This window comes from Onthophagus taurus, chromosome 2 (genome assembly GCF_036711975.1).
Source record: "Onthophagus taurus isolate NC chromosome 2, IU_Otau_3.0, whole genome shotgun sequence".
Taxonomy (NCBI): Eukaryota; Metazoa; Arthropoda; class Insecta; order Coleoptera; family Scarabaeidae; genus Onthophagus; species Onthophagus taurus.
The window spans coordinates 12,878,897-12,898,007 of NC_091967.1; the positions used below are offsets into that span (position 1 = coordinate 12,878,897).

At 30.3% G+C, this 19,111-nt stretch overlaps 1 protein-coding gene across 4 annotated transcripts; it reads left to right on the plus strand.

The window, feature by feature from the left end:
* The first annotated feature begins 359 nt into the window (after positions 1-359).
* LOC111425993 (inositol polyphosphate-5-phosphatase A) lies at positions 360-16,268 on the plus strand. 4 transcript variants are annotated; one of them, XM_023060320.2, is made up of 9 exons: positions 360-831; positions 894-1,124; positions 6,078-6,245; positions 6,310-6,567; positions 6,636-6,803; positions 11,689-11,931; positions 12,023-12,065; positions 12,445-12,481; positions 16,024-16,062. In XM_023060320.2, exons 1-7 carry the CDS (start codon positions 769-771, stop codon positions 12,059-12,061), a joined length of 1,170 nt encoding a protein of 389 aa, XP_022916088.1. In that variant the 5' UTR covers positions 360-768; the 3' UTR covers positions 12,062-12,065; positions 12,445-12,481; positions 16,024-16,062. The 4 variants fall into 4 exon arrangements, with proteins under 4 accessions (XP_022916088.1, XP_022916086.1, XP_071050397.1 ...); XM_023060318.2 differs by lacking the exon at positions 12,023-12,065 and having other exon boundaries at positions 16,024-16,268; XM_071194296.1 differs by lacking the exons at positions 12,023-12,065; positions 16,024-16,062 and having other exon boundaries at positions 12,445-13,285.
* The last annotated feature ends 2,843 nt before the right edge of the window (positions 16,269-19,111 follow it).

Sequence of the window (19,111 nt, forward strand, 5' to 3'; positions counted from 1 at the left end):
GACGCACACTCGAAAATATACAAAATAAAGTTTCTTATTTATAAATTTTGTAAAATCGTTCTCCTTGGGTTAAAAAAAGTATTTTTTTAGCGAATAGTTCCGCAACCAAAAGAACACCACCTTTAAAAATACACCAGACGAGTTCACAGTGGGGAAAATATGTTTACAATTCGATAATTTTATTTGTCCCCCGAAATATCGTTATATTTCGGGAAACGTATTACGTATAATTTTGTTGTTGGTGGTTTCCGAATTGACGGTAAAATAGTGGGGGCCGACTTTGAATAGTTCTGTTATTACACTCGTCGTCGTCGGCGTAGACGTTCGATTCGAGTCATAATAATAATGTGTACGCGTTCGGGCTCTGACAATAAAATTCAACAATACCGCGACCGTCGCGGTCGTGCGTGGTGAGTGCGGTGTGTATTGAACGTGACTTTGTATTTTAATTGATCAATACATTGACGCACATGGGAAGTGCGCGCGCATCAAACCACAAAATACTCATTTACAAAAGACTGTACAATTTGGATTGACACTAAAAGAGTAAAGAGAAAATAAAATAAATATAAAAAAACGTGTAAATAAGTATATAAATAGAACTGGAAAGGAAGCGAAACGAAACGATGGTGAAAGATGTACTCAGGAAACGTTCGAAATGTAACAAATAGACCTTAAATTAATTGACATTTAAGTTTAGTAGTTTCTTCAAAAAGTTTCTTTTTAACCTAGTCCAAAACAACGGTTATTTTCCTATTTATTTAGAAGATGACCACTCAAACTATACCTAGTCTACTAGTCACCGCTAATGTGGGTTCGATATTCGAAGATGTAAGTCTAAAAATTATAATTAATTATCAATTACTTAGTTGGAATTTTTTTTCTTTTTGTAGCCTTCGCAAATGCTTAGGATTTGGACGGATACTTTCCTATCTACTGTCTCTTCATTAAATCCAAAATTTATTGCATTACATTGCCAGGAAGTTGGTGGCAAGAACTATGAAAATAGTATGAAACATGTCGAAGAGTTTGTTAGCCTTTTAATGTCCAGCAGTGAACTTAGACTCTTTGATAAGGTTAGAGTTTATCTTGATGAAGACTATAGTTCTGCAGAAAATTTCACTGTAAGTTTAACCATTTTTAAAAATTTTTGTTTTCATAGTCTGTCAAAGTAGATAGGTTATGTTTTTAAAATTGGTTTTAATCCTTCAGGATTACCAATTTACTATTATTCATTAACATCACCAACTATATTTTTTGAGAATTATTTTTAAGTTAATTATTCATTTAATAACTGTTATTCTAAGTTTACTTCTTAGTTAATAAACTTTTTAATATCTCAAATACCTAAAATTAATTTAAGATTTTTTTCTTGTTACTTTTTGATTAGGTTGGTACTACTTTTAAATTTAAATTGAATTAAAATTTTTAATTATTTATGTAGTTATAATTAAATCGAAACGTAATATTAAAAATTCTTGGAAGAAATCCCTAATTAGAATTCTCATTGTTTGAAATATTCATGCCAATCCTTTGATCTAAAATATTTTCAAGATATTTAGAAGATTATGAATTTGACGTTTATTATTTGTTTATTATTTCAACCGATATTGTTGGTTCATTATAAGCAATATTCATATATAATGTAATCCTCAATCGTCAGTAATTTTTGCGTTATGGTCGATTTTAACAATACATTTGATTTTGGCAATATAAAGCTAACTTTCCACATTCATTGATTACTGGCGATAGTAAGAAGCAAGTTTAGTGGCGCCAGAAGTTGTTTCCACATAAATGTGATAATTATGTACTAGCACAGTAATAAAAATGCCGTCAAGTGATGTACTTCGTGCTGGCATCATTGTAGTAATGCAAATGTGCTCTTTGGAACTCCACATGGTATTAACAAATAAAAAACATAGCTGCTGCGTTCGATCGTGAATTGCACGTAGAAATTACCTAGGTACTTTAATTAAAGAACTATGTCATGAATATACATAATATTATGTCATAATTATACACATCATCAGCTGATGCTCCACTTCTGCACAAATTTAAAACCTTGTGGTATTCGTATTTTTGCCTTTGCCGAGTTTTCGTCAAAATTGGGAACTGTTTTCGACATAATCTCAACTATCCTTCTTAAGGCTTCATTTCGTCCAGTTTGGTTCTTATGTTCTGGAATTTTATGTTTCCAAAAACTATGTATATTATTTGTTGTGATGTCCGTTTTTTGGACGGTTTAGTACAAGATTTTCGGAAGGTTATGCTTATTTTGACGTACGTGACGTAGGCACTATTCAAAGAGGTTATACAAACACATCCTCATGAGAAACTAGTTGCAGTATATACAAAAGAGACAAAGCTTTATTTTTTACATCGACTTTTAAAACATTTCGAACAGAATGATTTTATCATTCGTCGATTAGAGGAGGGACAAATGGCGCAAATCTTTCTTTTTTAGGTTTTTTATTTGTTTAGTATAATCATCGTCAACGGGCATTACATTTTCAATATTATTTCGCACCGAGTTAGGTAATATTGGTATTTCAAGTCTATCTATTACCTGACTTTCGACAAGAACAATTTCGTCCTCATTCATTTTCTTGATTGTGTTACTTTGGTGCACATTACATTTTCCAGTTTTATAAACCAAATATTTTAACCAAGAAACAACAACACAAAAACATCAGATAACGCATCTCGGAAATTCCAAAGTTACGCAAAAGCTATGCTTCGTCGTTACGAGATGCTTTATTTATTAGCTGCATTTCTGCACACACCAACAATTTGACCACGACTAGAGCAAATACGGAAAACGAGCACAAAACTAGCAACTTTTTTTCCAATACGTTTTAAATATGTGTCGTTGATTCGACGAAGCATAGCCGTCCAGGGTTATATAGTTGCTCGTTTTCCAATACTACTTAATCGTAAAAAAAGTAGACGTTCAGTCAACTTTATTGGCGCTATGATTACTGGCGCCAGTTTATTGGCGCCGATGGATTTTTGTTATTTCCAGATGCAACTAAACTAGTGCCAGCTGACTGGCGCCAGTATTATATTTAAATATTGCTGAACTCCTGACTCCTGAAGTAGCCATACATATCCATACCATAACTGATCCACCCCCATGTTTAACTGTTGGTAGAAGATTATTTTTAAGTCTAGAGCTTACCATCACATCTAAACATGTTGTATTTTGACTCGTCTATAAATGTCACCCTATTCCAAAAATCCATATCCTTTTCTTTGTGCATTTTTGCAACTTGGTTTCTTTCGCAAATCACAAAATAGCTGCAGATCGCAAAATTCTTCTCACAGTTTCTGCACTTACAGTTATTTTTAACTTGATTTTGAAGGCAATTTTTATGACGCTTATCCGAGCATTTGCGATTTTGGATGGCTAAAATTCAATATTTCCGGTAATGAAGTAATTGCAGTAATTTCTGGTAGGTTAGGCAAGTTTGGTAAGGTTAGCCGCACGGGAAATCACCGGTACTTCACAATGACATGGGGAAATTCCCATCAGTTTTTAGCCGCCTTTTCATAAGATTGCTAATTTATTTTGATATTTGATTAAATTTAAGTGTTTTTTATTTACAAATGCGTCCAAATAAAATAATTATAACTATGATAAATAAGTTAACTCTTATATACGATTCTATTTTAGAAATCTTGCAAAAGTCTTTGGTGTACGATGACTTTTGGGACTTTGGGTTTTTGAGGTATTCTCAATTTCAACATCTATTTTGAGATTTTGGGGATTTTTGCTGTGTAATTACGAAATGGTTATAGCTGGATTTAAGGATTTTTTTGGTTATTATGAATAATGTTTGTACATTATGTGTTTCAACATTTCTAACGTTACTGTATTGCTTTGTTGATTTGGAAATTTTATTTATTGTATCCTATTACAGCATATCTGTTTGTCTTAAATTTGTCGTTTTATTTATAAAAAAAACAGTTTCTTTAAAAACAAGTTTGTTTTTTGCTGTCAGTTTGTCGATTCTACTAGTAATTAATTTTTTTTATTTGAATTGTTTTTACATTTTCTAAAAACATTTTTGTAAGGTCCCAAAGATTTTTTTAATGAGAAATAATAATTATTCATATCGTGGTAAAAGATATCGCTTTATACGTTCATTAGGAAATTCCATTTACTAGAAAATAACCATTTATGCCTATTTAACTAACGTCAGAGTTCGCAAACTAATTATTGAAACTTTTGCCGTGGGTTTTTAGGAAGAAAAAAATAGATAGAACATATTTATTCTATGTATTAGGTGTTGTTTTGAAGGTCTACTTTTTTCTGGTTTTATAAAGCTGTAATATTAAAAAATCGGAGTATTGAAAATAGAATGCCAAATAATAAATAAAGAATTCATTAATAAAAATAAGTCTAAATATGTGGCAATTTAATTTTTTTATCATATGTAATATAGGTAAAAAGTATAGATAACAAATAAGATTTTCTCCGTAGTATCAAAACATAATTATAAGTCCAACCTTTTTTTGTGCCCGTATCAATTAAAGGGGATTAACCTTGGATAAAAATATCTTAATAATAAATATACAATAAAAATACTTTATTTAGTTTCAAAATTAAAAATATTTTTTTAAAGTATATTATGTAATAATATTACATACAAGTAATTTTAAAGGATAAATTAGAAATCGAATCCAACACAATCTTATGAGACGCATCAATCCCTACGATTATTCCATTTTAATTTAAATGCTTTTAGTCCACTTCTTGATAAATGATACAACAGATGTGTTCCACTAAATTCTAATCTTGGAATAACTGTAAGCTTTAACGGTGTAACTCATAACCTATATGCGAAGTTTTCATAGTATATAAAAAAAGTGAAATTTCAAACAAAGTATGTGTTTCCTCCCAAGACACATAGTTCAATGAAATCAAGGAATTCAACTCTATTAATACTCGCCGAAATGTAAGCATCATTATTTACCATTCAAATCCTAAAGTGGTACTTTTCCTTAGAGAAATGAACAAGAACCCATGATGTAACTAACATATATGTATACAACTTAAAAACTTCAATTTTAGATTGTTTATTTTTTCTTCTTTTGTATCGTCTTTATGCGGGATTTATAACCTGCTGCATCGCATTTCGTTTGAATTAGGGTGTTAAAAACGTCGTCCTGTCTAGTATCCGCAACACATCCCAAAGGATGTTATTAATAGAAATAGTTTTTGGAAATATTGGTTGGAACAAAATAAATCATAAGATTTCCCCCAATTTATTCTAAGCAGTGTTTTATACGTATATAAATAAATCTGATTTCTAAACAACTAATTTTTTCAGCCGGTTTCGAAAATTTCTAGTACTGTGCGTTTGATGACGAAACATTTACCATTAGAACTAACACTAAACCTAGAACTAGAAACATTCGGATTTAACCGTTTTAAGAGACTTACGGCTAAACCCGAATGTTTTTAGTTCTAGGTCTAGTGTCAGTTCTACTTTTAGTTCAATAAAAATATACAAAAGTCTAGCATTGAATAACAATTAAAACTAAAACTAGAACTATACCTAGAATCATTCGGGTTTAGCCGTCTTAAGAGACGTGCGGCTAAACCCAAATGATTCTAGTTCTAAGTATAGTGTGAGTTCTACATAGTAATAGTGTAAAACTAGAACTAACCCTAGAACTAGAAACATTCGGGTGTAGCTTCTAGTTCTAGGTCTAGTGTTAGTTCTACTTTTAGTTGTATAAAGATATACAGCAATCTAGCACTGAATAACAATTAAAACTAGAACTATCGTCCTTGATTTATACATCATATACAACTCGGGGAATACCCCGAATAGGATTCTATCAATGAACGTTTATGTAACATTTATATTTAAGTATCTCTTTAAACAGTTGCAATTAGTTCCTGTTTATTGACCATAAAATTATTAATGTTATCTATCTCTTTATGTATTTATAATCTACGTCAATGAAAACCTTTATTATTTTACAAAAAAAAAAATACACCTAATTAACATTCTCTTTAAATTTTTTTATTTAACGTATTCCTTACGTTGTTATTTTATTTTTTTCAGGCTTTGGGAAATTTTTATTTTATCCACGAATCAATAGAAGATGTTCAAATCTATAATTTTAAAGATTTCGAATTTGTACCAGCGACGGGAAAAGAAATTCATTCGGGAAATATCGAGGCAGTCGTTACTAAAGAAAAAGCAAAGTTTCCTCAGGAATTATTTCCGGAAGTAAATATTTCAGTTTTATATCTTTATTCACTTAATTTAGGTTTAATGGTTTTTTATTTTGTAGTGTAAATGGTCACGGAAAGGTTTTATGCGAACGCGATGGTCAATTCAAGGTACAATCTTCGATTTGGTTAACATCCATCTGTTTCACGACGCTTCAAATTTCGTCGCTATGGAATCGTTTCCATCTGTTTATTGTAAAAATCGACGGCGAGCTTTAGAACATACATTGCAAAGGTTTCATTCTGACGCTTATGGACGAGTTCCATATTTTTTGTTTGGAGATTTTAATTTTAGGACTGACACAGATAGTGTTATAAAAGTAAATAAAACAAAATTAAAAATAGTTTTTGATTGATTAGAAAAAAATATTTTTTTGTTTTTTTTTAGAAATTGACTGAAGGACTGAACGCTACTCGAATACAAAATAATAAAAATAATGAATTTACAAAATTACAATACACCAATGACGAGAGCCAATTGGTTTTGACTGTTGGTAAGAAGGAGTTTAATCATTCTGATCATCAAACTGTATTTTTATATCCTTCCGAAACTTGGGTAAGTCGCTAAAATAAAAAACAACCCGAAAATATTCATAAATTTTATGTCGCTACCTAAGAAGAGATATAATTTTTTTGAAAAATCATTTTTAGAGGATTTTTTAAGATCTGTTGGCTCATTTCGGGGATTTACGCGGTTTTAATTGTTCTTAAACGGTTTTAATGCACATTAAACAGCTTTAAATGTTTAAAATTTCTTGGATTTTCTAATTAAAATAATGAATTTTTTTTTGCTGTATTTCAATAATGATACACAACAAAATAGAAATTTTTTTTGTCCTTACAAGCTACTCGCAAACAGTATTGTTGATAAGCGGAGCTGATTATTTTTACATGTGCGGAAGTGTCGGTACCGATTTTGATAAAATTGTATTTATCATACGTTAATCAGTGGTTATTCTATTGTTTAATTTATTATTGAAATGTGTATACAATCTTTTATTCGCATGTCGGAATTTTATCTATTAAAAAAGATGAGTTTCTTAACTAAATTTGTTTTCACGAAATTTTTAGCGTGATTAACATTTTTTATTCTTCAGTATATTAAAAACTGTTGCAAGAATTAATCAACTTCGTGTTCTGCACACTACGCAGGATATGAGTGTGTATCAGAGGGCATATCTTAGATTGGTGATGATACTTGAAATACTGTTGCAGGATAGTTTTTGTGTTTTATGTTAGGCAGAATAATACGGCTTGTAAATATGACAACTAAGTCACTTAAAAAAGAACACTGTCAATGCTGCTTATGAAGTAGAGAAAAAGTGGTCTAATTCCAGGTTGAAGAAAAGAGAACGATGTTATTTAGATCTAACAGAGTAGTTGTAAAGTTTGTAATAACATGATAACCATGTGTTCATCTGCACGACGAGAGTTGTAAAATTTATCGTTAGAAATTGTTCATATGTTGAATCATTCCAAATGCTTTTTGTTATGAACCATGATCCGAAATTCTTGTTGATAGTCTTGGTACATTCTGTGATTAAATCCTTGGTACAAGGATAATCTAGGTCATTTTAACTAGTTTTGATCTCCCTCCAGTATTTAATCCGAGCTAATTCAAAGTCACGCTTGTTTCAGCTCTTCCAATTATCCGCAATTGCTTAATTAATTGTGCCTGCGTTTGAGTTACTATTTTGAGTACTTCATTATCTTCTTCTTTCAATGCCATATCAGCTCCCTCCAACGTTGGCAATGACATCGGCGAGTTGCCTATTCGATTCTAATCACGAATGTTTTTTATCTATGAATTTTTTTTCTTTCCAATTACCCTGCGGCCTCGATTGAAGGATTTTGTATCTATCTAAGTATCCTCTAAGAATATTCCCTAGGTATGATATTTTTCTTATTAAATGGTTTTAAAATTCATTAACGGCATTTGGTCTATTTAAGGGTGTGTCCAGACATAGATCGTTCAAGTGCTGCGTGAAGCAGGATGATTTGACGTCTTCCAATCAGTCTTCCCTGGTCATGGCTAACCAGAGAATTCGTAGCATTCTTCTATGCAGCAACTTCCAGATTGATCATGGCAGCATTGGCATCCTTTAGAGTCCAGATCTTAACTCCATATAAGAACACCGACCAGACATAACGTTCGATCATTTTTTGATGCAATTTTAAGTTGAAGGCTATTCTCAATGTATTTAGTATTCATGGAGGTTTATGAAATTAAAATTTTTATCAAAAATCTTTCTGTATACAGCTTTTCTTATTTCTGACGCGTCTGGCTTATCATTATAGATGAAGCAACATATTAATTAAAAGTAATTTATAAAACTATTTTTGTGTTTTCCTCTGCTAACAGAAAGAATACCATTCGTTTTGAACAATTATTGCAATTACTTCTACTCCTGCACCAGGCGATGAAAGTGTTTGGTAAATTTCTTTTAGCTTTGCATTCTAGTAGTAAAATAGTATTGGTTTTAATATAAAAGTAGTTGATAAAATTCAAGCTTTTATGGGTTTGTTTATTTAATAAAATCACGTGTGAAAATTATTAGTAATCGATTTATTATTTATTACTGTATTCATTACATTAATCAGTCAACAAGTACAACGACCGTTATTCTTATAAATTAACCGTTAAACTTGACCGTGGTTACCTCGTTCTGTCTTTCAATAAGTTTCTACTATACTCTGTTTTTAAACCAGGAGGAGTATTTTAAATTTGTCACCAGATTGACCTTGCACGTGATTGGTTGAATGCGAGGAAGGTTCACACACAGGCAATTTTGAATTTTGATTTTAAATTTGAAGGTTAGGTAATTGATAATTCGACAGTTTCGTGTCATTGTTGTATATTTTGTGTTCTTAAACCCTTTTTTATTATATTTTGAAATAAATACACTCATAACTTCAATGTTAATTTGTATGTATAGTGTTGACGATAACAAACGAAAATAAATACAATAATAAGTAAATAAATAATAATTATTAATTTAAATTTACCGCCAAAATATCTACTGATATTTTCTGGTGATTTTTCCCAGTGTAAATCTGACTTTCGCGTTTACTCCTCCTGATTTAAAAACAGAGTATAGTTCTAGTGCAAGTGTTACTTCTAGTTTTAATTGTTATTCAGCGCTAAGTTGTATATTTTTAAGTTTCGGGTTTAGCCCTGTGTCTTCAGACGCTGAATGTTAGGTAAGGTTAGTTTTGTTTACAAACATTAATTATACCATGAAGTATTCTTTGGCAATTAGTAATGGCAATTATAGCGTGAAGTTTTCTTTTGTAATGTCAATTATTGCGTGAAGGAATGTTCGGTAAGGTTAGTTTTGTTTACAAACATTAATTATACCATGAAGTATTCTTCGGCAATTTGTAATGGCAATTATAGCGTGAAGTTTTCTTTTGTAATGTCAATTATAGCGTGAAGGAATGTTCGGTAAGGTTAGTTTTGTTTACAAACATTAATTATACCATGAAGTTTTCTTTGGCAATTAGTAATGGCAATTATAGCGTGAAGTTTTCTTTTGTAATGTCAATTATAGCGTGAAGGAATGTTAGGTAAGGTTAGTTTTGTTTACAAACATTAATTATACCATGAAGTTTTCTTTGGCAATTAGTAATGGCAATTATAGCGTGAAGTTTTCTTTTGTAATGTCAATTATAGCGTGAAGGAATGTTAGGTAAGGTTAGTTTTGTTTACAAACATTAATTATACCTTGAAGTTTTCTTTGGCAATTATACTCTGTTTTTAAACCAGGAGGAGTATTTTAAATTTGTCACCAGATTGACCTTGCACGTGATTGGTTGAATGCGAAGAAGGTTCACACACAGGCAATTTTGAATTTGAAGGTTAGGTTATTGACAATTCGACAGTTTCGTGTCATTATTGTAAATTTTGTGTTCTTAAACCCTTCTTTATTATATTTTGAAATAAATACACTCATAACTTCAATGTTAATTTGCATGTTTAGTGTTGACGATAACAAATGAAAATAAATACAATAATAAGTAAATAAATAAATAATAATAATTATTAATTTAAATTTACCGCCAAAATATCTAGTGATATTTTCTGGTGATTTTTCCTAGTGTAAATCTGACTTTCGCGTTTACTCCTCCTGGTTTAAAAACAGAGTATAGATGACATCAATGGGGTCATACACGATTTTTTTTTTATTATATTTTCTGAAAGTTTGTATAAAAATATAGTTACCGTTATTTTTTTTTTGAATATTTTCGAACAAAATCATTGTTAAAAAAATTGTTGAAAATTTATATACCCATTTGCGCTTTTAAAATTCCCGCGTTGATGACGTACGTATCTATCTTTGCGTCCCCTGCTCCCCGCTCAAATGCGAGAAAGAGATGAACGTCATTTAGGTTGTATTGAAAAGAGGTAGAGTGTTTGTAGGTTATGTTTATTATGTTTTGTTCATGGATGTAATAGAGACACTCTATTACATCCATGGTTTTGTTTTGACACTGTCACACCGCAAGCGCTATCTAACGGACAATTTAACTTGTTTTAGGCAGTGCGGTTCCTACGTCACAGATAAGCCGCGAAATTATTTCGTTTGAATATTTGCTATTTTTCACTTCAAATTACGCAAAATATAAAATTGATCAAAATATTTCTTTTACTTTGTGTTCATGCATATACTTGCATATATCGTTTGACGTAAAAATTTTCTCTAAATTTAATAAGTGTGTATGACCCCATTACCAACTGAATCTTACCAACTTTATAACAATTTGACAGATATAGAAAAATAAGTATAAACTCTAATTTGATGCAAGACTTTATTATGAATTTATAAATCAAAAAAAAAATATTACATTGTGCTTTAAGATGAATTTTTTTACATTTCTTTTATGTAAAAATGTTGATCTAATTGGGGATGGATATAAATTTACTATAAATAACTAATTCATGTATTATTTTGCGTTCCTTCACACACATATTTTATTTATCAGATATGATACTGGTTAGTAAACTTTGCATTATCATAATAATTTAAATATTTATGTGTTTAACGTTGATAAAGCATTCAATGTCACTTTGGACAGATTAAATATGAACTAATTACCACAATTTGGAATGCTCTCATTTTTAGATTATTTCATGACGTCTGGGATGTCATTTCAACGTCCCAGACAATTCTTATCTATAACATGTGAACATAATTGTGCAACATCTGCGGTTTATTTAATCAAACTTATTATAAATTATAACAGAGTTTAGCAAATTATAATTTCGTGTTTAATTTTTTTCTGAGTTAAAGGACGCATTTGATTCTCATTAGATTTTAAGCTTACTTTTTTACTAGGCGATAATTTTCATTGTTAAAGAGTTATCACATCTTTGATTTTGTATTTAACTGTTAACTTTGATGCAACATTACAGATTTAATATTAAAAATATTCTTTTTAAGTTAAAGAGTTTCGATAAAGAACTAGAAGCTTTTGAAGAATCCCTAACTGAATTCCCAGTGACCTTTCCGCCGTCCTATCCGTTCGAAGAAACCATATCAGAAGCGACCAAATATATGCAAACGAGATGCCCCGCTTGGTGCGATCGTGTTCTTTTAAGTACAACTGCTCGCCAGTTAGTAAACGTTGAAAACGGAGTCGAATACAATTTGATGGGCAAGGATATTTGCATGGGAGACCATAAGGTAGGTTTTTTCCATTCTAACCGTCTTGAAAGGAAGAGAACCAAACTATTTGTAGTTTTGACTTTTTTCTCTCTTTCTTATCACTATGCAGCCAGTTTATTTGGAATTTCACATGTTGGTTTCCGAATGAGCAGGTACTTTTATGATCTTTTAGGATTTCCCTTAAAAAAAACTACTTTATTATACTCCTTTATAGGGTGTTCAAATTATGTTTCAATTTCTCTTATACAGATAGGGTTATTAATGAATGACATTATTCAGAAACTTGAAATTGAATCACCACGTTATGTTTTATTATCATCATATTTTCCTGCTGCCATTCATCAATCGATCCATCATAAAAGTTTGTACATTAGTTTGCTGCTAAATTCATGTAATACGTATTTGATAAAGAGATTTTGAATCATGATTGAATAACCCTGTATAAATAGTGTAGATGTTTACAAAGATCAATTAAATTTTTTTTAAATTAATTTTAATTTAAAAAGTAACTTTATCTTCTTTTTTTTCCAGCCAGTTTATTTACAAACATCACTTCAAACAAATGCAGGTACAATTAAGTGTTGTGATCACGTGCAACCGTTTTTAGTATCTTGTGTGTGCTGTAATAATTCCGCTTCCGTATTTATAAGCGTAATCGATTTCGGCGATAACGATTATTTAAACACGCGCAAAAGCTACACGAATATTTCCGTAGACTCAAAATTGTTGCATGAACCAATCACCAAAGACATGTTATCGCACGATCCTTACACGCCAGAAAGCGCCGATTCTCGTTCGCCATGCGTCGAACCGAATTATAACGCGGACGTTAAAGAATTGAGACGAAAATCGGTTACACCGCAAGAATTAAAAAATAAATTGGAGAGTATATTAAGACTGGATAAAGCGCAATGTTTGAAACGATCGGTTTCGACTAATATTGTATTACAAGCGGTTCCGAAAGAATTATTTCGGACGAGGGCGATGAGTGAATTAACAAATTCAAAGAAGCAATCGACAATAAGTGTTGTTTCAATAGGTAGGTTACAAGATTATTGTAGTTCAAGTGATGATGATTGGTATGGGAAAGAAGAAACGTACAGTCAGAAAAGTTGTAGTAACGTAAACGAAGGTGGTTTCGTTGAAAGTAAAGAAGATAATAGTGAAATTCTGTTCTCAAATAGTAAAGATAAAGATCTTGAAGTTGTTAACAAAAATAAATATACCAAAGTTCATAAAATTAAGGATAAGGATAGCATGAGTAGTAAAAATTGTTGTTTTATAGTGTGATGTTGTCTTTTTAGCTGTTTATTTTATTTTTAGTTTTAATAATTATTTTATTTTACAAGTGATTCAAAAGAATCAAGCGAAACTTCCATGTTAAAAAACTCAGTTCAAACGAAAGAATAGTTTTCTTAATTTCTTCGTTTATGCGATTTTACGCTTTGATACGCTTTTAAGAGCGCATAAAGTGTAATTTTATGACTTTTTTAAATAAGGTTGAATAACACATTTTTCAATTGTGTTACTAAGAACGTTTTTTATTTACAATTGTTGCCATTTATAAAGTTGTGTTTTATAAATCTTGATAACACATACAATTGGTCACATTTTAAGCAACATTAAAAATTTAATATATCACTTCAGAAAGATTAATCGAGACATCAACAAAAATGTTAAAAAAATAAATGGTGCAAGTTGGAGCTCCTTTCATCACAAAATTGTTTGGTGTATTTAGCAATGCTCAACTAGAAGATTAGTTATGTGTAAAAAGTCAAACATGATAACGAAATATGTTTACATACAATCTGCAAATGCCAAAAACGAATAAGTTCAAATCGCAAGGTCTACATAACACAATTCCTTGTCTTAAACGGAATTTATCTTTAGAATTTTGGAGATAACATGAAAATAAGGACTGACTGGAAAAATGATAACTAGTAATTTGTTTAAGATTCTTTGGGAAAACCGATTCAACAAACATTCCAAAGGAGGTAGCTTCCATGCCACATTCTTTGGTACTAATAATTAAAACTGCGATAAGATGTTTTGATGAACTAAAATTCAATTTGGCATTAAATTACGTAATTACTAAATAAAGCGTTAAATTAAATCTGGTGCTTGGAACGTAAAAAAATTAGAACTGGTTATAATACTTATATTTACACGGTACTGGTTTCGAATATTTAATACATCATCAGGCGCATATTTAGGTTCAAGCACAACTTGGCCATAAGACAAGGATAAATATCAACGATCCATAACACTCGAATAGCTCAAAATAGTCGCTTACTAGCTTAAGTTTTTTTTGCAGTTTTCATGCTGCAAATACTAATAATAAGTGCCATAATGGTAATCGTCTTATCCTTCATGCAGATCATCGATGTAAAGATAATCAGATTGCAGAAACAATGTTCCTCAGTATGGTACTATCATCGAGATTGGTAAGTCTGCGGGGTTTCTGTTTCTGAAAAATTGAATTTTCTCAACTTGTATAAGTGCAGGGCTACAATTATCCTGATCGAAGCACCAGTATAATGAGTCTCCACCCAACGAATAACACGCCGATTAATCTAAAATTGAAGCACTCTAAAGATAGAGTTAAATAGAAAGGTGTCAAAAGCGTTCCTCAAGTCCAAAGATGACATATCGATATTATAATGTTAAGGAGTTGAGGTAATCATCTTCTATATTCATGAAGGCTCGTGGATACCAATGTAAGCGAAGCTTATAGAATTTATGGACATAGCACGATCGTTAAGTCAAAGCAACCAAAATTATAATAATGTTACAAAATCAGTGGTGGCTACTTAATTAATACAGGACTTAATTGTGTAGTTATCCATTTTTCTATACAGCTTGAAACATTGTTTAGCGACTATAATATAGAGAGAAGAAATCAAATAAATATAGCATACATCCAGAACCCTGTAGCTATACTAACGAGGAGATTCGTTTATAAGTAAGGCTTTCTCAGCCGGTGTTAATTAAACTAAAACTAGAACTAACACTAGACCTAAAACTAGAATTTGACGTTTCGAATGACATGTTGCAATCTTCTTCAGAAACAAGTTCAAAGTGTACATCCAAAATGTAAAAAATTTTTTCAAAGAGCACACGGCTTAACTCGAAAGTTTCTAGTTCTAGGTCGAGTGTTAGTTCTAGTTTAACAGATTCGTTTAATTTTCCAGTTCTATAGCAATACATCACATCTGATATTAGATTTCCTACTACGAATATCTTACTTCTAGTCTTTAGTTCCTCAGAATTGTGTTTTTTTATTGTTTTTTATTCGATTCCGCTCCTGGATTCTATAAATTAAGCTGAGTAGATGAGTTACTTGTATTTGATGTGTTAAGTTGCGATGTTTGCTCATTAGTAGGTGGTTGATGCAACTAGTGTTAATAATTCTAATTCTGCATCTGTATAATAATATATCATCTTGAATCAATATAAACATAATTTAATACTTACGTTTATATTAAAGTGTTTTAGTAATCTGTAATACAAGTAGCATTTCTTATTTTAGTTGCTTTGAACAGAACAGCACTTCATGATTCAATTCGCTCATTCTAAATTGTTATAGAAAATCTTTTTGGCATACTAACATACCTTATTCTTCTTCTTTCTAATATGTATAATAATATAACGTTTTCTCGTCATGAATCTGCTTCTTTCAACGTCTTTTGATGTTGTATTTTGTTAAGCTTTCAGAGGCTCTTGTCGCTCATCGATATTGTATCGCATCAAAAAAGTTATAATTCGTTGATGAAACACCTAAATCAAGCTAAAAATATAAATTTGCTACTTTCAGTACACTTTAAAATATTCTTGTTGAAATTTGATTAATATTTAATCAAAAATAGATGTTTTAATACATGGAATTTTAGTACATATACTTTTGAATCACTTGTATCATATATATATTTTTTAATAACTTTTATAAAATTTAATTTGCTCAATTTAAATCGCAGCTTTACATTAAACGTTTTATATATACATTTTTTTTTGCAGTAGTAGTGCCACACGTTGGGTGTTTTTAATTAATTTTCATTCAAATGAATAATAATAAATTAATGTTTTTTTTCTATTCCATTTGTTTTGGAACAGGCCTCAACATCGGGGAGACGAATAAAATAAACGTCGGGGAATCTAAGTTGTTAAAAGTTCAAAATATAATCTCTGACTCGTCTACGGTGACACGGTACATTTATATTAAAAATATAGATAACCCTGTCAAAGTGTTTAGAGAGACGACAGTGTGAAAATTGCGCTTAAAATCGTATCCGAAATCGTCGTCAATGCACGTATTTTTTTGTCCGTTTCGTGGTCAAAAAAAGTATCGATTTTTGAAGAAAATCAAGAGGGAACGTAACGCCTACACGTTGTTATACAAAAGTGCCACTGCGATTTATTATTGTAGTAGGAACAAAAAGAATCTTATAATTTTAGATAAATCTTAATTAAGTTTATAGGGTGATTTAAAAAGAAAAAATATTTTTTAATAATCTTTTTAAAAATTAATACAAAAAATTAAATAGAAATAATAATTATCAACATTATGATAACTTTCGTTGTATTTTTTTTTTAATTGGAACAAATTATAGGATATTAACTATAATTTTAAGACAAAAAGTTTAAATTATGCCTATTTTATTTACTTAAAATTTAATCGTTTTATTGTTTCGTTGATTTGTTTTTCAGCATACAATTGCATGATTTTTCAACTTGTTATTACAGCTACTAACATCACCTATCTCTAACAAATCATTTTCGTGATCCCCAACAATAGATGTTATTGTTGATTGATTCAATTACATTCCAAAAACGTGGATTCTTGCACTAACAAAAGGCTCTTATGTGTTGAATTCAAAACATTACGCTGTATATACGGCAATCTTATCAGCAATAAGAGATGTAAAAAATGTAATGATAAAACTTATGTAAGCAACGGTGTGTACTTACAGAACTTTAAGATTCATTATAGAGATGATTTTCCAAGATAAAATTTCGTATTTGAACGATTCCTTCAATAAAATCGTTAAATAATTACCGAATTACTAAGGCAAAGGCGCCCTTTTCTTCTAATTTTCATCCATTATAACTACACGGTCCTCTTGTGAATCATTAAGTTAGTTCTATCATCATCTCTGGTTTCTAAATACATCACGTACCTTACTCATTGGCGCTATATTCTCTGTAGCCTACAGATCTGATTTCTGTTAAGAGGGCTCCCAGATATTTAAATGTACTTCATTTTAATCAAATTATAGCTCATCAGTTTAAATCAGTACTACCAATATTGTAGACGAAGTATTTCTAATTTTGGGTTGAGTCTGAATTTCGAATCAACTTCGTTATATGTGATGTGGTAATTTTGGGGGTTTTATTGTCACCATTGTAATCAAAGTTTTTTCTTTACGAAGATCAAAAATGCTGAAATATATTTAACCCGTTTTACCTCAGTAAAACTACTGGCAGAACCAGTGTTGTATATTCTTCAACAGTTTTATTATCAAAAGGAAAACACACTTCAGGTTGTTAACCTACATATTTCTGATTTTCTAAAACATTTTGGAATCAACCACTGTAAAAACTTTCATGACGTACTTTAAAGATATATTGACGCACGGTATAACCCGGAAGTTTCTAGCTTTATCTCTAATGCACATATTCCACTACGTTATAAAAAATTTGGCAGTTTTCGACAAATTTCTCAAGCAGTTTCATTTCTCTGTCATCAAATCGTACAATTTTAAAATTAATATTGTAAATCTATTCTCTTTTATAGCCTTTGCTACTATTTTTCATCAGTTATTATAAAGTTCATCACATCGTATTCAAATAGGCATTTCGGAAAACTTTAAACCAACATTGCAGATTGAAGTTAGTTTTCGGTTATGTCGCTTCAACCATTGGATGCATATTTAAAAATCCTGTTCAACGGTGTAGCTAAGTAAAAAATATCCATTTTTGATAGGCAGCGTCGAATTGTTCCAGACACAATCATCACTATTTTTTTGCAACTGCTGTGGCTGAGATATTAATCCAGTACACGAGATAAAGACGTTTTATCCTTCAGTTTTAATTTTTCCTCTGTATATATTATGTGACAAGCTGTAATAAACAACTATTGAGGGGAATTAATCATTTAGGGGTGCATATTTATAATACTTTTTGTCTTAAAATTAATTAAAAAATGTCCAGAAGTGAACATAAATACGTTTTATAAAAAAAAAGACTAACCGTTTTTCTTTTTGAATGACTCTGTATACTAAAAAAGTTTTTTTGTTTTATCAAAATCAATATATTCAACAAATTTTTGATAAAACCAGAAACTATCTGCAAAATATACACATAATCAGAATGGATGTTCAATGTTATTTGAATGTTGTCCTCATTGTGGTACAAACTTTTTTTCTATTTCAAATTATTTATTTCCATATTTAGTAACGAACACCGATTAATTAATTTCCGGTATAATCTCAATACTCGTATCTGTAATAACGACAAAAATATAAGGAGAAAAAGAATACAAGGATAAATTAATAATCAAGCAACCTACGTATAAACTTATTTATTGCAATTAGTTAAAAGTCTGTTATGTAATCTGATAGTTTCCTTTTAATGAATGCAATCCGATTTAAATTCGTATATTCAATGTTTTTAAATTATTAGTGTTAAGAAGTCATGTGATCGTGCCAAATTGAGTCCTTATTATGATTATTTTGTACATCTTTAATGTTCGATTGATAAATTTTATCCAAAAAAGAATGTTTAGATGCTAGATTTTAAATTTTGTTGTTCATTTTATGTTTAAAGTAACATTTATTTCAAGTTATGGCTATGTCATAAGCTGTAAAAAACGTAGATATGTTCCTGTAATTATTGTTTTTAATGTTTAATTTTCCTTTTTTTTGCGGTTGCATGTTCTAATTGCTGCTGATAATCATTTTTCGTACTTACGACTTCCAATGTTAACGCAAACATGTAGGGAACATGCATCTAACCTAAATAAAATTAAATGCTAGTCAAGTATACTTAACAAAGAATAAAAACGATATTTATGCATTTTTTAGGAAGAGAAAATATTGTACACACTCCGCACATTATTATATTTACACCTTTTAAATTAAAAAAAATAAAATAAAATATGGTGATGTACAATTTTTTTTTTTTTAATTTTTTTGTCACGATT

What these genes read in the sequence shown, in the direction of transcription:
- LOC111425993 (XM_071194296.1), top strand. Translation starts at nt 769, where the DNA reads ATGACCACTCAAACTATACCTAGTCTACTAGTCACCGCTAATGTGGGT. An exon ending in GTTCTGCAGAAAATTTCACT is followed by an intron (nt 1,125 to 6,077) that starts GTAAGTTTAACC and finishes TATTTTTTTCAG; the next exon opens with GCTTTGGGAAATTTTTATTT. An exon ending in TATATCCTTCCGAAACTTGG is followed by an intron (nt 6,804 to 11,688) that starts GTAAGTCGCTAA and finishes ATTCTTTTTAAG; the next exon opens with TTAAAGAGTTTCGATAAAGA.